This window comes from Myxine glutinosa, chromosome 1, assembly GCF_964187855.1.
Source record: "Myxine glutinosa chromosome 1, kmMyxGlut1.1, whole genome shotgun sequence".
NCBI classification, from domain to species: Eukaryota; Metazoa; Chordata; class Myxini; order Myxiniformes; family Myxinidae; genus Myxine; species Myxine glutinosa.
Genome location: NC_136261.1, coordinates 29551521 through 29564823, shown reverse-complemented (window position 1 = coordinate 29564823; position 13303 = coordinate 29551521). Strand labels below are relative to the sequence as shown.

The 13303-nt window shown below is 45.5% G+C and overlaps 1 protein-coding gene across 2 annotated transcripts; it reads left to right on the top strand.

Annotated features, from left to right (window-relative positions):
* The first annotated feature begins 2273 nt into the window (after nucleotides 1-2273).
* LOC137422262 (actin, cytoplasmic 3) lies at nucleotides 2274-7865 on the top strand. 2 transcript variants are annotated; one of them, XM_068109016.2, is made up of 7 exons: nucleotides 2274-2475; nucleotides 2582-2613; nucleotides 5817-5956; nucleotides 6041-6280; nucleotides 6423-6861; nucleotides 6944-7125; nucleotides 7563-7865. In XM_068109016.2, the coding sequence occupies exons 3-7, from the start codon at nucleotides 5834-5836 to the stop codon at nucleotides 7704-7706; spliced, it is 1128 nt and encodes a 375-aa protein (XP_067965117.1). In that variant the 5' UTR covers nucleotides 2274-2475; nucleotides 2582-2613; nucleotides 5817-5833; the 3' UTR covers nucleotides 7707-7865. The 2 variants fall into 2 exon arrangements, with proteins under 2 accessions (XP_067965117.1, XP_078626367.1); XM_078770241.1 differs by having other exon boundaries at nucleotides 2275-2340.
* The last annotated feature ends 5438 nt before the right edge of the window (nucleotides 7866-13303 follow it).

Below are 13303 nucleotides of genomic sequence, written 5' to 3'. Positions count from 1 at the left end.
CATTTATTTCACAAGCAAATCAAACAGACAAACAAAATATATAAAAAGAGGGAGCGGAAGACAAGATGGGGAGAGAAGGGGAAGCACACAAACACAACATTTGAGAGCAGGGAGATGTGTCGGAGGGAGAGGGCTTGGAGGGAGGAGGCGTGGGAAGGGGGGGGGGGTGGGGTGGGAGAAGTATAAAACACAAGGACACCAAGGACTTCCAGGACAGAAGTTGGTATTTCAAAAAAGTGGATTTTGGGTGAAATTAGCAGGGGTAGAAAAGATCAAGGTTTTGGATGGGGGAAGATAAGAGATGGTGGTGAACAGCTGTTTTAAAGACCTGGAGGGTGGAGTGGGATTGAAGAGAGTGAGGGAGTTTGTTCCAGAGGCGGGAGAAAAGAGGAATGAAGGAGTGAAGGTGAGCAGAGAGTCTTGATTTTGGCAGTTTAACCATAAGAGGGTTGCAGGCAGATCTTGTGCGACCTGAAGGAATATTTAGGGGACAGAGCCCAGAGAGAGCCGGGGGGGGGAGGGGGGCAAGGCCAGAGAGGAGTCGGTGGAAGACGGAAAGACCACCAACCTGCCTGCGGTGAGTGAGTGAAAGGCCCTTGGAGTTAGCTTCATCGCTGGAGCTTCCAATGATTCTGAACGCTTTGGTTTCAACAGCGAGAAGACAAGCTAGGTGTGAGGCAGGAGCACCAGCCCAGAGGGGAGAGCAGTATTCCATTGAGCTGCGGATGAAAGCCTTGTACGTGGTGAGGAGCTCAGGTGTGCCAAGGAAGGACTTCGCACGACGGAGGATGCCCAGGCGGCGACTAGCTTTCGAGGCTAGATTTGAAATGTGGTTTTCCCAGGAAAGATCATGGCAGATAGTGAGACCCAAAAGCTTGAGTGACAGAACTTCTTGGAGAGGATTATTCAGAAAGTGGATGGGAGGGTTGTCCAGTCGGTCTTTTCGGAGAGACATCGTAAGTGTGAGATTTGTCAGGATTGAAAGACATGTTCCATTTTGTTTGCCCAATCTGATTTTGTCCAGGTCTGCAGAGAGTGAGGTGGCTGCAGACTGCCGATCTGAGGGATGAGGAATGGAGCGGCAGAGAGTGGAGTCATCAGCAAAGAGATAGAGAGGATTTTCAAGAGAGTCAGAGAGATCATTGATGAAGACCAGAAAAAGCACAGGGCCCAGAACACTGCCTTGGGGAACTCCAGCCTGAACAGGAAGAGGAGATGAGTGAAACCCATTCAGGGCCACAGGTTGACTACGACTAGAGAGGAAGTCTGCCAGCCATGCGTGGAGAATTCCATGGATACCAAAGGAGGAGAGTTTGGTGAGCAGAGCGGGGTGCCAGACCGTATCGAAGGCACGTGATATGTCAAGGGAGACAGCTGTAATTTCCTGTTTGGCATTGAGGACCTCCATCCATTGCTGAGAAAGCAGTAACAGCATGTCCAGAGTCGAGTGACCTGGTCCGAAACCATTCTCCACAAACTCACCATCATAAGCTCCTCATACTAATCTGATCACATGACATCAGTTCTGACAAGATGGTGCACAGAGATAGAGCACTTACTCACCGTCCCTCGCTTGTGTGTAAGCTGGTGACCCATTGTTTCTGATGGACCTCAAGGTCTCACTATACCTTTCGACGAAGAGTAGGTGAGATCCAAAATTCCAATTGTAAATATTTTTTTGGGAAAAAACTACCCTGAACCTCTTCTTCTTCTTTTTAACAGCCACAATTATTCTCACGTTCTTGTGTGATTGGCCGGGGGATGTTTTGGCCTCAGTCATTCACGAACTGGCTGGCCAGGCCCAGCGTTCGACTATAAGGTTTGGGCAGCAATTTGTAATTTGGCAATTGTGATGGCGATAGGTCACGTACTCCTCGCGAAGGACACCGTGGGTTCTATACCATCCACCAACTTATGCCAACCAAGGCTGGCACATAATGACCCGAGATCAGGTAAGGCTTTTCAAGGAGAGGTGTACGAACAAGACCACAACCCGAACCCACGGTGCGTCCGATTTGAATCCTGCGCAATGATTGCCAACCTATGGTTGAACTCCAAGATGAACTATTACCCATATTGTACACCTGCCAACTTTTTAACACGTTAAAAACGTTTTTCTACTTCGAACATGTTGGTCATAACCCTTCTCCATATAAGGATTTAACCAGGTGGTGCGACGATATCAACACACCTGTATTACGTATGGACGGTTTTAGTGAAATAAATTAAATTAATAACCACGCCCTGAAAGGTATGAGAGACGAAAATCACGCATTCTCGGAGTTTTGTCGGGACAGAACACACCTGTAATTCAGCCGGGCCTCGCCTAACCTCCCACAGGTGAGCTTCAACTAATCAGGGTGGAGCTCTCCAGGTTCTTACCATTTATGGTCACGTCGTGAATGTGCTCGCGGGAGCGGAGCTTGTTATATAAGCCCTCGGGGCGGAAGCACAAGTCAGGCATTTGTTGCGCAGGTAAGATCATGTGAGCGGTGGGGATCGGTATGTATCAATTTCGGCTCCGTTGTTATGGTACCCGTTTGATTCGTTAATTTGTGATTCATCGTTTTTGTTTTACCAGTTTACCCGGTTTGCAAACGAGGAACGACAACAGTAAGTGCTCTTCCTCTGTCGTGGCACTATTGACGCTTCACATGTTTACCTGCTCATCATCGATCCAAGTTCTCGCAACTAATGCGGTTGCTTTATTTAATTAATTATTTCCATAATTTTTTTGTTTCGTTTTACGATATTTTTTTTTTCGGCAAGGTGTGGTCTAATTGGACCCCTTATGCAGAGGGACTTAGGGGGGGATACATTTGCGTTTGGTCATTATTTTAGAGGAGGCTATCCTGAGTGCTTGTACAATTTTTTTTCTTCGCTGTGGTTCGGGGGAAAATCCTGATTTGGACTTTACCATTCTCCACCGCACTCGGAGTGGCAGGTGGGCAGCAGCCATTGGGTTGGATCACGTGCCATGACCTAATTTCTCTATGGCAGGGCAATAGTAATAATTGTACCTCGACCTTTATCCTGCCAAATTTCCTGCTGCTACAAATTCTCGGTGCCGCCCATCGTCACCTTTTACAAGCTTAAGATCATGGGTTTGTGGGTGGATTGTTGGCTTTGAAATTTTTGTTGTGGAGCATTGTTTGGCAGGTGTGACTGTTGAAGGTGCTGAGTCAGGAGGAATGTGTACAAACCCGTGTAGAGGATAGTCACATATTGCCATAAAGTGTATGCAGGATTGGGTTTTTATTTATTTATATTTTAAAATAAAGATTGGGTATTTATTTATATATTTTAAATAAATGGACAGTATCTAGTTTGGAAATGCCTATGGCTTGTTGTACATGTAAGGGAGTAGATGTCAAACTTTGCTTTCTGTACATTATTTACTATTAAACTACATTGGATTTGACTGCAGTGGCAGCATCATGAACATGTGACACATTTGTTTTTGTTTTTTGTTTTTTTTGTATACAAGATCGAGGCTCGTGAAAGAGCTAAATGTGTTCATTACCTCTGCCACCACAGGGCTAAATTATTTTCACCCGTCTGGTTTTCTGTCTGAAGAGGATATCTTAAAGTTGTGGACCAATTTGGACAGGTTGGAGGTGCAGAAGACCATTTAGTCTAGTAGGAAGACTAGGTCCCCCTGCACCCCCCTGAGATATACTTCTAATCAGTGTTTCTAGATTGGAAAAAATGTGTAGAAAATGACTAGCTATGGCCCCAAGCTGAAAAAATGTCCCACATACCATTTTTATGCAAATTACTGCTGCAAATTTTATGCAAAATTATGCAAATTTTATGCAAATTTTTGATGAGTAGAGTTGAGGGGTCTTTGAGGGCTTCATCGAGGTGCTCTCGGTTGCAAGACTGGGTCATTCTGAGAAGCACAGCAGGGTCAGAGATCATGATGTTCTCCTCCTCAGTGAATCTCTCCATCAACAGCCTCTCCATTGCCTCACACACTGTTTTGAGGCAAAAGAGGGACTTTGCGTAGGCCTTTCCACTGAGAACACCTTTGAGAGATCCACTTGTTACTAGTTGTGCCTCAAAGAGAATCTCTGCATATCCAGAACCACGCATCTTGTGTCCAGTGAGCATCCCGATGTAGTTCATGGATGTGTGGAAGGGTCCAATCGTTACTACATGACTAGCAAATTCATTTGGCCAGCGCCAGATGATGGGAAGGGCTTTCATGCAGACACCCAGATCAAATGTATTCAGGACCCATCTCTGACCCACCTCAGCAGTTGCTGCCTCGGAACGCTTCAGTAGCTCACGAACAACTGCGTTGTCTGTGATCGGTTGGTGGATAGGCGTGCAGTAGTCGACTGTTGATTTGCTGGGTGGGGGAGAACCAGTTGCAGAGGTGAAACCCCCTAGCCCAGGCACAGGCTGCAGGCCATTGCCATGCCATGCAGGCACCAGGCACAGACCGATCACAGACAACGCAGTTGTTCGTGAGCTACTGAAGCGTTCCGAGGCAGCAACTGCTGAGGTGGGTCAGAGATGGGTCCTGAATACATTTGATCTGGGTGTCTGCATGAAAGCCCTTCCCATCATCTGGCGCTGGCCAAATGAATTTGCTAGTCATGTAGTAACGATTGGACCCTTCCACACATCCATGAACTACATCGGGATGCTCACTGGACACAAGATGCGTGGTTCTGGATATGCAGAGATTCTCTTTGAGGCACAACTAGTAACAAGTGGATCTCTCAAAGGTGTTCTCAGTGGAAAGGCCTACGCAAAGTCCCTCTTTTGCCTCAAAACAGTGTGTGAGGCAATGGAGAGGCTGTTGATGGAGAGATTCACTGAGGAGAACATCATGATCTCTGACCCTGCTGTGCTTCTCAGAATGACCCAGTCTTGCAACCGAGAGCACCTCGATGAAGCCCTCAAAGACCCCTCAACTCTACTCCTCATCAAAAATTTGCATAAAATTTGCATAATTTTGCATAAAATTTGCAGCAGTAATTTGCATAAAAATGGTATGTGGGACATTTTTTCAGCTTGGGGCCATAGCTAGTCATTTTCTACACATTTTTTCCAATCTAGAAACACTGATTAGAAGTATATCTCCGGGGGGTGCAGGGGGACCTAGTCTTCCTACTAGACTAATTAGATTTTTGTGAAGATCTGGATGAATTTTTTTTTTTTTTTTTTTTAATTAAATTATGATTCTTCAGTGAGATGGAACCAAACACTATAGCATGTTACATGAAAGTTGTGGACTAGTTATGACAACTTGGTGGATGTGTTGGTTAGGTGACGAGAACAAGCCAATTAGGTTCTAGTTTGTGGGATGCAAAAGGCAGGTTGCTGGAGGTATGCAATCTACCGTGTGCCGTTCTAGTTGCATATAGGACAGTTTTGCACAAATTTCAAACTATGGACCATAAATGTTTAACCTGTGATCTTGTCATGAGCTATACACTTGGATGGCAGCACCAAGCAGACCACCCTTAAATGGTTCGCTTTGACTGGCGCGTGTACATTTATGTACTTTTGTATACGTGATGTTTCAAGAACCGTTGACCATTTAAGCTTTTGCAGATAGCTATTCCTCAACATCTCGACCTGATTAATGGCTTTGGCTGAATTTCGTTGCCACGACAGACCTAATTGCATTTTTCCTTACAATCTTAATTCACTATTTTGAGTTTAAAATATCCCATTTTAAATCTACGTTCCCCAAAATTTAAATTAATTTTTGATATGAATAAATAAATAAGGTTATTGTAAAGTAATTGGGGTTGTTTCATAGATATGATACTGGTCATAATGCAAATATGCAATTGCAGGAGTACATTGATCAGGAATGGAGGACGAAGTTGCAGCACTGGTGGTGGACAATGGCTCTGGGATGTGCAAGGCAGGTTTTGCTGGAGATGATGCTCCACGAGCAGTTTTCCCATCCATTGTTGGGCGGCCAAGGCACCAGGTGAGGAGTATTAGAATATTTATTGTCAAGGGGCAGGTGGACTATGAAAAGGCTTTAAGAACCTAACTTAGTCTCCAATTCCAGGGAGTGATGGTGGGAATGGGACAGAAGGACAGCTATGTGGGTGATGAGGCCCAGAGCAAGCGTGGCATCCTTACACTGAAATACCCCATTGAGCATGGTATTGTCACAAACTGGGATGACATGGAGAAGATCTGGCACCACACCTTTTACAACGAGCTCCGCGTTGCACCTGAAGAACATCCCGTGCTGCTCACCGAAGCCCCGCTCAACCCCAAGGCCAACCGGGAGAAGATGACTCAGGTTAAAATAAAATGAAACTTTTACAAGTCGTCTGAAATTCTTGAAATTGATTCTTGAAATGGTGGATTTTGAAGTGAAATTTCATAAAGGGAAAATGTTTTCCTCAATTTTGAAAATAGGCTTTTTTTTCGCCTTTCTACAGATCATGTTTGAGACCTTCAACACCCCTGCCATGTACGTATCAATCCAAGCCGTGCTGTCTCTGTACGCGTCCGGCCGCACCACTGGTATCGTGATGGACTCTGGTGACGGTGTCTCTCATACCGTGCCCATATACGAGGGCTATGCTCTACCTCACGCCATCTTGCGACTCGACCTCGCTGGCCGAGACCTCACAGATTATCTTATGAAGATCTTGACCGAGCGCGGATATTCGTTCACCACCACAGCAGAGCGAGAAATCGTACGAGACATCAAGGAGAAGCTTTGCTACGTTGCACTGGACTTTGAGCAGGAGATGCAGACAGCAGCCCATTCCTCCTCCCTGGAGAAGAGCTATGAGCTTCCTGACGGACAAGTTATCACCATCGGGAATGAGCGCTTCCGCTGCCCAGAAGCGATGTTGCAGCCAGCTTTCCTGGGTATGTTTGTTGGGGAATTTTAGCACCTTCATTGGTTGGCCAGGTATATTTGTAAACTGAAGCCAAATGATTACTTCCTCAGGTATGGAATGTGCTGGAATTCATGAGACTACGTACAACGCGATCATGAAGTGTGATGTGGACATCCGAAAAGACCTGTATGCGAACACTGTGATGTCAGGAGGTACCACCATGTATCCAGGCATTGCTGACCGTATGCAGAAGGAGATTGTAGCCCTGGCACCACCCACAATGAAGATCAAGGTCAGAATAAGTGTTGGCCATTATTGTAACTTCGTACTGTTTTTCAATTTGAAAGGCATTGGAAATCCAGGTCGTTCAGGTTTTTTTTTTGGTTTTTTTTTTTGTATACTGAATCGAGGCTCGTGAAAGAGCTAAGTTTTGGACTTTGCTGCTCTGGCTGTAAATTCCCAAATGCAGAGGTTTTCTTTTGCTGCCATTTCCTGATGACAAAAGGCTTGACTTTATGATGCTGTTTGCTTCCCATTTTATTATTTGGCTTTTTAATAAAATATTTTGGGATGGTCGGTACTGCCATGGCAAGACAGGCCCATAGGTTCTGTAGCAATTTGCCCAGATCTGTTTTGCAGCATTTAACATTGGTCAGAATATGAAGCCGGTTCTGGTTATTTATTGATATACAGCATTTTCCCAGGAAAATTGATATTCATATTTTCCAGATCATTGCTCCTCCTGAGCGCAAGTACTCTGTTTGGATTGGGGGCTCCATCCTGGCATCCCTGTCCACCTTCCAACAAATGTGGATCAGCAAACAGGAGTACGATGAATCTGGGCCTTCCATCGTACATCGCAAATGCTTCTAGAAACTCCAACCTACACCTGTTCTTGTGCCTTGAATTTGTTACCAAGCAATGCCTGTATTGCCATTAAATTGATGGCTTGAGTTAAAAAAAAAAAAAAATTTGTCCAGGCCTTTTCCTGAGCAATGTGATGTTTTGAAATAAAACTTTATTGCAAAATACCGTTTGCTATTTATGGTTGTTTTGCTTTGGTTGGATCCTCATTTCTCTCAGCCTTTCTCTCTGCACTCGTGAAACAGAGTTCAGGATTGTCTTGCTAAACCTTTTACTTGCACAACTAATTGTATACAAGTCTTTTGAGATTAACAGGGATACTGCGCATGTGCAAGATTAGAGGTCACGTCTCTTCAAAGCTGTTCATGCGCGCATGCTTAAGTTAAGTAATTTTTCACACTTGTGTTTTTGTCGACACTATCTTTCTTTCGGTGTGTACCTATTGGTGTCTTTAATAGGATTCTCGGCGTTGGTTTTTCATACCTGTGTACAGAATCGTCAGTTAATTCGTGTAGCGTATTCTGAGGCCTAGCGTAGTAGGCTACCGTGTCCGACCTTGGCTTGAGGCTTTGTTTTTGTCTCGGCGGTTCTTCGATTGCGCTGCAATTACTTCCGGTCTCTGTTTTTCCCGGTCTTTTCACCCCATACTTCCTTTTTTAAAATCTCAACTCAAAAAAACAAAACGAAAAAATATTTCCTTCTCTGTTCTTGTTCGTTCTTCGACCACGTTGTTCGTGATCACATTGTTAAAAATGTTTAAACTATCCCATGAAGAACTGTATTCTGTCATATACTATAACACCTTTTTCTTCTATAAAAGGATGCTTTCGACTTGCTCACCAAATCTATTCATTCCAAAAACAAATTCCATCTCTTAGTGCCTTTCATACATTCCCTAAACTCTCCAGCACTCCACCCATCCTTCAGCGTCCTCAAATGTATTTTTGACTCGAAGGTCTCGAACTCATTTTGCAATAAATGTTCGTTTCCCATGAATCGTACACTTTTCAAAATCCAATCTCGCCCCTCCCCTCCAAATCTTCATCACCCTTTCCCTCAAACTTCCCCATCACCCCCTGTTCAAAACTTCCCCCATCACCCCCCCCCCTCCAAATCTTCCCCATCACCCATCTCTTTCAAATATTCCCCCTTGCCCCTCCCCTCCAAATCATCCCCATCACCCATCTTTCAAATCTTCCCCCTTGCCCCTCCCCTCCAAATCTTCCCCATCACCCATCCCTTTCCAATCTCCCCCCTTGCCCCTTCCCTCCTAAACTCCCCCCCCTCCCCTCTGAGACTCTCCCTCGCTCCTCCCCTCCTAGACTCTCCCTCGCTCCTCCCCTCCTAGACTCTCCCTCGCTCCTCCCCTCCTAGACTCTCCCTCGCTCCTCCCCTCCTAGACTCCCCCCTCACCCCTCAAAGCATCCTCCGCGCTTCTTCCCCCTTCCAACTTTCACCTTAATCTCCCCCAACCTTCTGCCTCACTCTTCCCCCTCCTCAAATAACACCTCACTGTGCCTCACCCAATCACCATAAAACCTTTTTTCTGCCCCATTCTTCCTTCTCCAAGCTATTCTGAAATCTGACACCTTCAACAGCTCTCCCTACCTCTTCCACATCTTACCCTACCGCTCCCCCCCCCCTCCCCCGTTCTGTATCCGATGCTCCCCCTTCCTCTTCTTTAACAGTATGGACCTCAAACATCCGGAGCCTTCGCTCAAACTTGACTGATCTCTCCATACAGGTTGCTTCTGACAAACCAGACGTGATCTGCTTAACAAACTTTGCTCCATGGTCTCATTCCTTGGTATCTCTCCCAGGTTACTCCCTCCTCTGGTATGATAGACCTGAGCCTCATCCTGGAGGTGGGGTTGCTATCTTTATAAAAAAAACTCTTCCTCACTCGCACTGCACTGCCCTCTCTCCACCTCACCCCCAGGAATACCTTTGGCTACGGCTTCCCCTTCGCTCCCACCTTTTGTTCATGTGTGACTCCATCTACATCTCGCTGTCTGATAATATGGACCAACTTCTATCTACCCATCCCAACTCTCACTTCCTCATATGTGGTGATTTCAATTGTCACCATGCCCGTTGGCTGGGTGTGGGTACCTCTCACCAGCCATGGCTCTTCAGCAAAGGACTTCTGTGACACTGGGGCTGACACAATCTGTCAATTTCCCGACCCGGATCTCAGTCAACGGAGCATCTTCTCTTCTGGACTTGGTTATGACTAACTTCCCTGAAAATGTCTGCTGCTCTTCTGCTCCAATCGGCTCATCTGATCATGTGCTTGTTAAAGTGGGCATCTCTCTGACAATTCTCAGAGCCTCCTCAGCATCGACGAGTCTGGCATTTCACTCAGGCCAACTGGCACGGTCTTCAAGCAGCCATCAATCATCTGGACTGGTCTCATCTCTACCGCCTTTGACAACTCATCCTGGGAATTCTTCCAAAGTAAATTGCTCTTATGCACAGATTTATCCCATCATCTTCAGTTGTCATACCCTTCCTCCCGTCCATGGTACACGGAATCTTGTGGTGAGGCTATTTCCCAGAAACAACTTGCTTTCGTCTCCTGGAAAGCAAATCCAACGGAAGGAAATCTCATTTCCTTTCACAAAGCCCGAAACAAGTGTCCACCCTCAGGAGAGCCAGGAAACAATATCTCTCCGTTCTCAGGAACGAATTCTCTTATCTGTCTCCTCTTCCAAATCCTGGTGGTGTCTGGTCAAATCTATTTCTGGTGTTTGTTCCCCCTCCATCCCCTCCCTCACCTCAAACGGCCACACAGCTGACTCCGCACGTGAAAAAGCTGAATGCCAACTCTTTGCCTCAATCTTGTCCCAAACCCATCCCTCTCTGTACCCACCGTACCCAGTCGTACCCAGCTGCTCCTGGACTCTGTCCTTTCCTCCTGACAAGGTGGAAAAGTTTGTCAACCCTCGACTCTGATTCTGCAACTGGACCTGACGGCATCATCCCACGGGTCCTAAAATCCTGTTCTTCCGCTCTTTCACTCCCTCTCTGTTCTCTTCACCCGCTTTTGCTCAAGGTCATCTGCCATCTGCTTGGAAATCTGCCAACATCACTGCTTTGCACAAAAAAGGTGCAAAAACAGATCCCAGCAACTACAGACCAATCAGTCTTCCAATTATCAGCAAAGTCATGGAATCCATCATTGCTTGATATGAAATCTTTCCTTTTCTCCAATGGCTTGATCTCTGATCATCAATTTGGTTTCAGACCTGGTCACTCTACTCTGGACATGCTGCTTCTGCTTTCTCAACAATGGCTGGAGGTCCTCAATGCCAAACATGAAATTAGAGCTGTCTCCCTTGACATATCACGTGCCTTCGATACGGTCTGGCACCCCACTCTGCTCACCAAACTCCTCTTTTGGTCTCCATGGAAATCTCCACGCATGGCTGGCGGACTTCCTCTCTCGTCAACGTGTGGCCCTGAATGGGTTTCTCATCTCCTCTTCCTGTTCAGGCTGGAGTTCCCCAAGGCAGTGTTCTGGGCCCTGTGCTTTTTCTGGTCTTCATCAATGATCTCTCTGACTCTCTTGAAAATCCTCTTTGCTGATGACTACTCTGTCGCTCCATTCTTCATCCCTCAGATCGGCAGTCTGCAGCCTCCTCACTCTGCAGACCTGGACAAAATCAGATTGGGCAAACAAGTGGAACATGTCTTTCAATCCTGACAAATCTCACTCTTACGATGTCTCCGTAAAGACCGACTGGACAACCCTCCCATCCACTTTCTGAATAATCCTCTCCAAGAAGTTGTCACAAGCTTTTGGGTCTCACTATCTGCCATGATCTTTCCTGGGAAAACCACATTACAAATCTGGCCTCCAAGGCCAGTCGCAGACTGGGCATCCTCCGTCATGCGAAGTCCTTCCTTGGTACACCTGAGCTCCTCACCACATACAACGCTTTCATCCGCAGCTCAATGGAATACTGCTCTCCCCTCTGGGCTGGTGCTCCTGCCTCACACCTAGCTCGGCTTCACGCTGTTGAAACCAAAGCGTTCAGAATCATTGGAATCTCCCGCGATGAAGCTAACTCCACGGGCCACTCACTCATCACAGGCAGGTTGTGGTATTTCCGGCTTCTACCGACTCCTCTCTGGTTTGCCCCCCCCCCCCCCAGCTCTGAGCTCCGTCCCACAAATATTCCTACAGGTCGCACAAGATCTGCCTGCAACCCTCTTAAGGTTAAACTGCCAAAATCAAGACTCTGCTCACCTTCACTCCTTCATTCCTCTTTTCTCCTGCCTCTGGAACAAACTCCCTCACTCTCTTCAATCCCACTCCACCCTCCGTCTTTAAAACAGCTGTTCACCACCATCTCTTATCTTCCCCCATCCAAAAACCTTGATCTTTTCTACCCCTGTTAATTTCACCCCAATTCCACTTTTTTGAAATACCAACTTCTGTCCTGGAAGTCCTTGGTCTCATGTTTTATACTTCTCCACCCCCCCCCCCCCCCAAGCCCTCTCCTTCCCACACATCTCCCTGCTGTCAAATGTTTGTGTGCTTCCCCCTTCTCTCCCCATCTTGTCTTCTGCTCCCTCTTTTTATATATATTTTGTTTGTCTGGTTGATTTGTTTGGTAAATGTTAGCTCTTTCACGAGCCTCGATTCAGTATTTAAAAAAAAAAAAAAAAAAAAAACTACAGGTAAATCTTAGTGATGAGCTTTAACTTTGAGGGATAGTTTTCGTAAATTCGTGAAAATAGACTTTACTGTCTTTGGAATTGTGTAGCCTGAGTCCATTCTTGGTCTAATGCATTATATTGCAGGTAGATTTATCTTGACTACCATTAGCAGGTGGGCATTGTTGATCTTGTCATGGTTGCCACATAAACAGATGTCATTCAGACCATAAACTTTTCAATGTTGAATTAAGGATGAATGAGTATCAAGACAAAATCACAACTACATAATTGAAACTCTTAATGACCTTTTATTGATGATGACTGTGATATATATATATATATATATATATTCATTATTTAATTATGTATAAAATATATATAAACTTTTTGTGGCCATTTTGGGGGGGTGGGGGGAATAAATATAAGCTTTTCAAACAGTCGCTAATGTTTAACATTAAAATTTGGAGGAATCCTGACGTCCATGAGGTAAATTTTACTTGCATAACTGAGATCTACTGAAATCTATATGACCCACAAGAGTTGGAGGTGTGCTCATTTACCAAGCAGCAAGTGCTTGCCAAGCCAACCGTTAACTGTTTTGAATGGAGTGCTTGCTCGAATGCTTTAACCACTTGGCGATTTCTCCATAAACTTGGTAAATGAACACACCCAATGTTCTTGAGACCTGACCATAGAAGAACTTTAATCTATTTACCCAAAAGAGGCATGACTCTTTCTGCAGCTCTCGTAGTGAGGGTGTACACCTACTAGTAAATTAAAATGTCGGTCGGTGGAGTCAGCCATCGTAATGACAACGGACACAAAACTGCCACTACTTTAACATGTAGAAGATGATATATATATATAAAACTTTCAGTACGTTTGCAGTCGCTATGAAGGGATTAGATTTACCATAACGTTATATTTTGAAAATGACTACC

Excerpts from the sequence above, each read along its gene's own strand:
- LOC137422262 (XM_068109016.2), top strand. The coding sequence starts at position 5,834 with ATGGAGGACGAAGTTGCAGCACTGGTGGTGGACAATGGCTCTGGGATG. Across the intron at positions 6,862-6,943 it reads GTTGCAGCCAGCTTTCCTGG|GTATGGAATGTGCTGGAATT; the intron begins GTATGTTTGTTG and ends TTACTTCCTCAG. Across the intron at positions 7,126-7,562 it reads CACCCACAATGAAGATCAAG|ATCATTGCTCCTCCTGAGCG; the intron begins GTCAGAATAAGT and ends CATATTTTCCAG.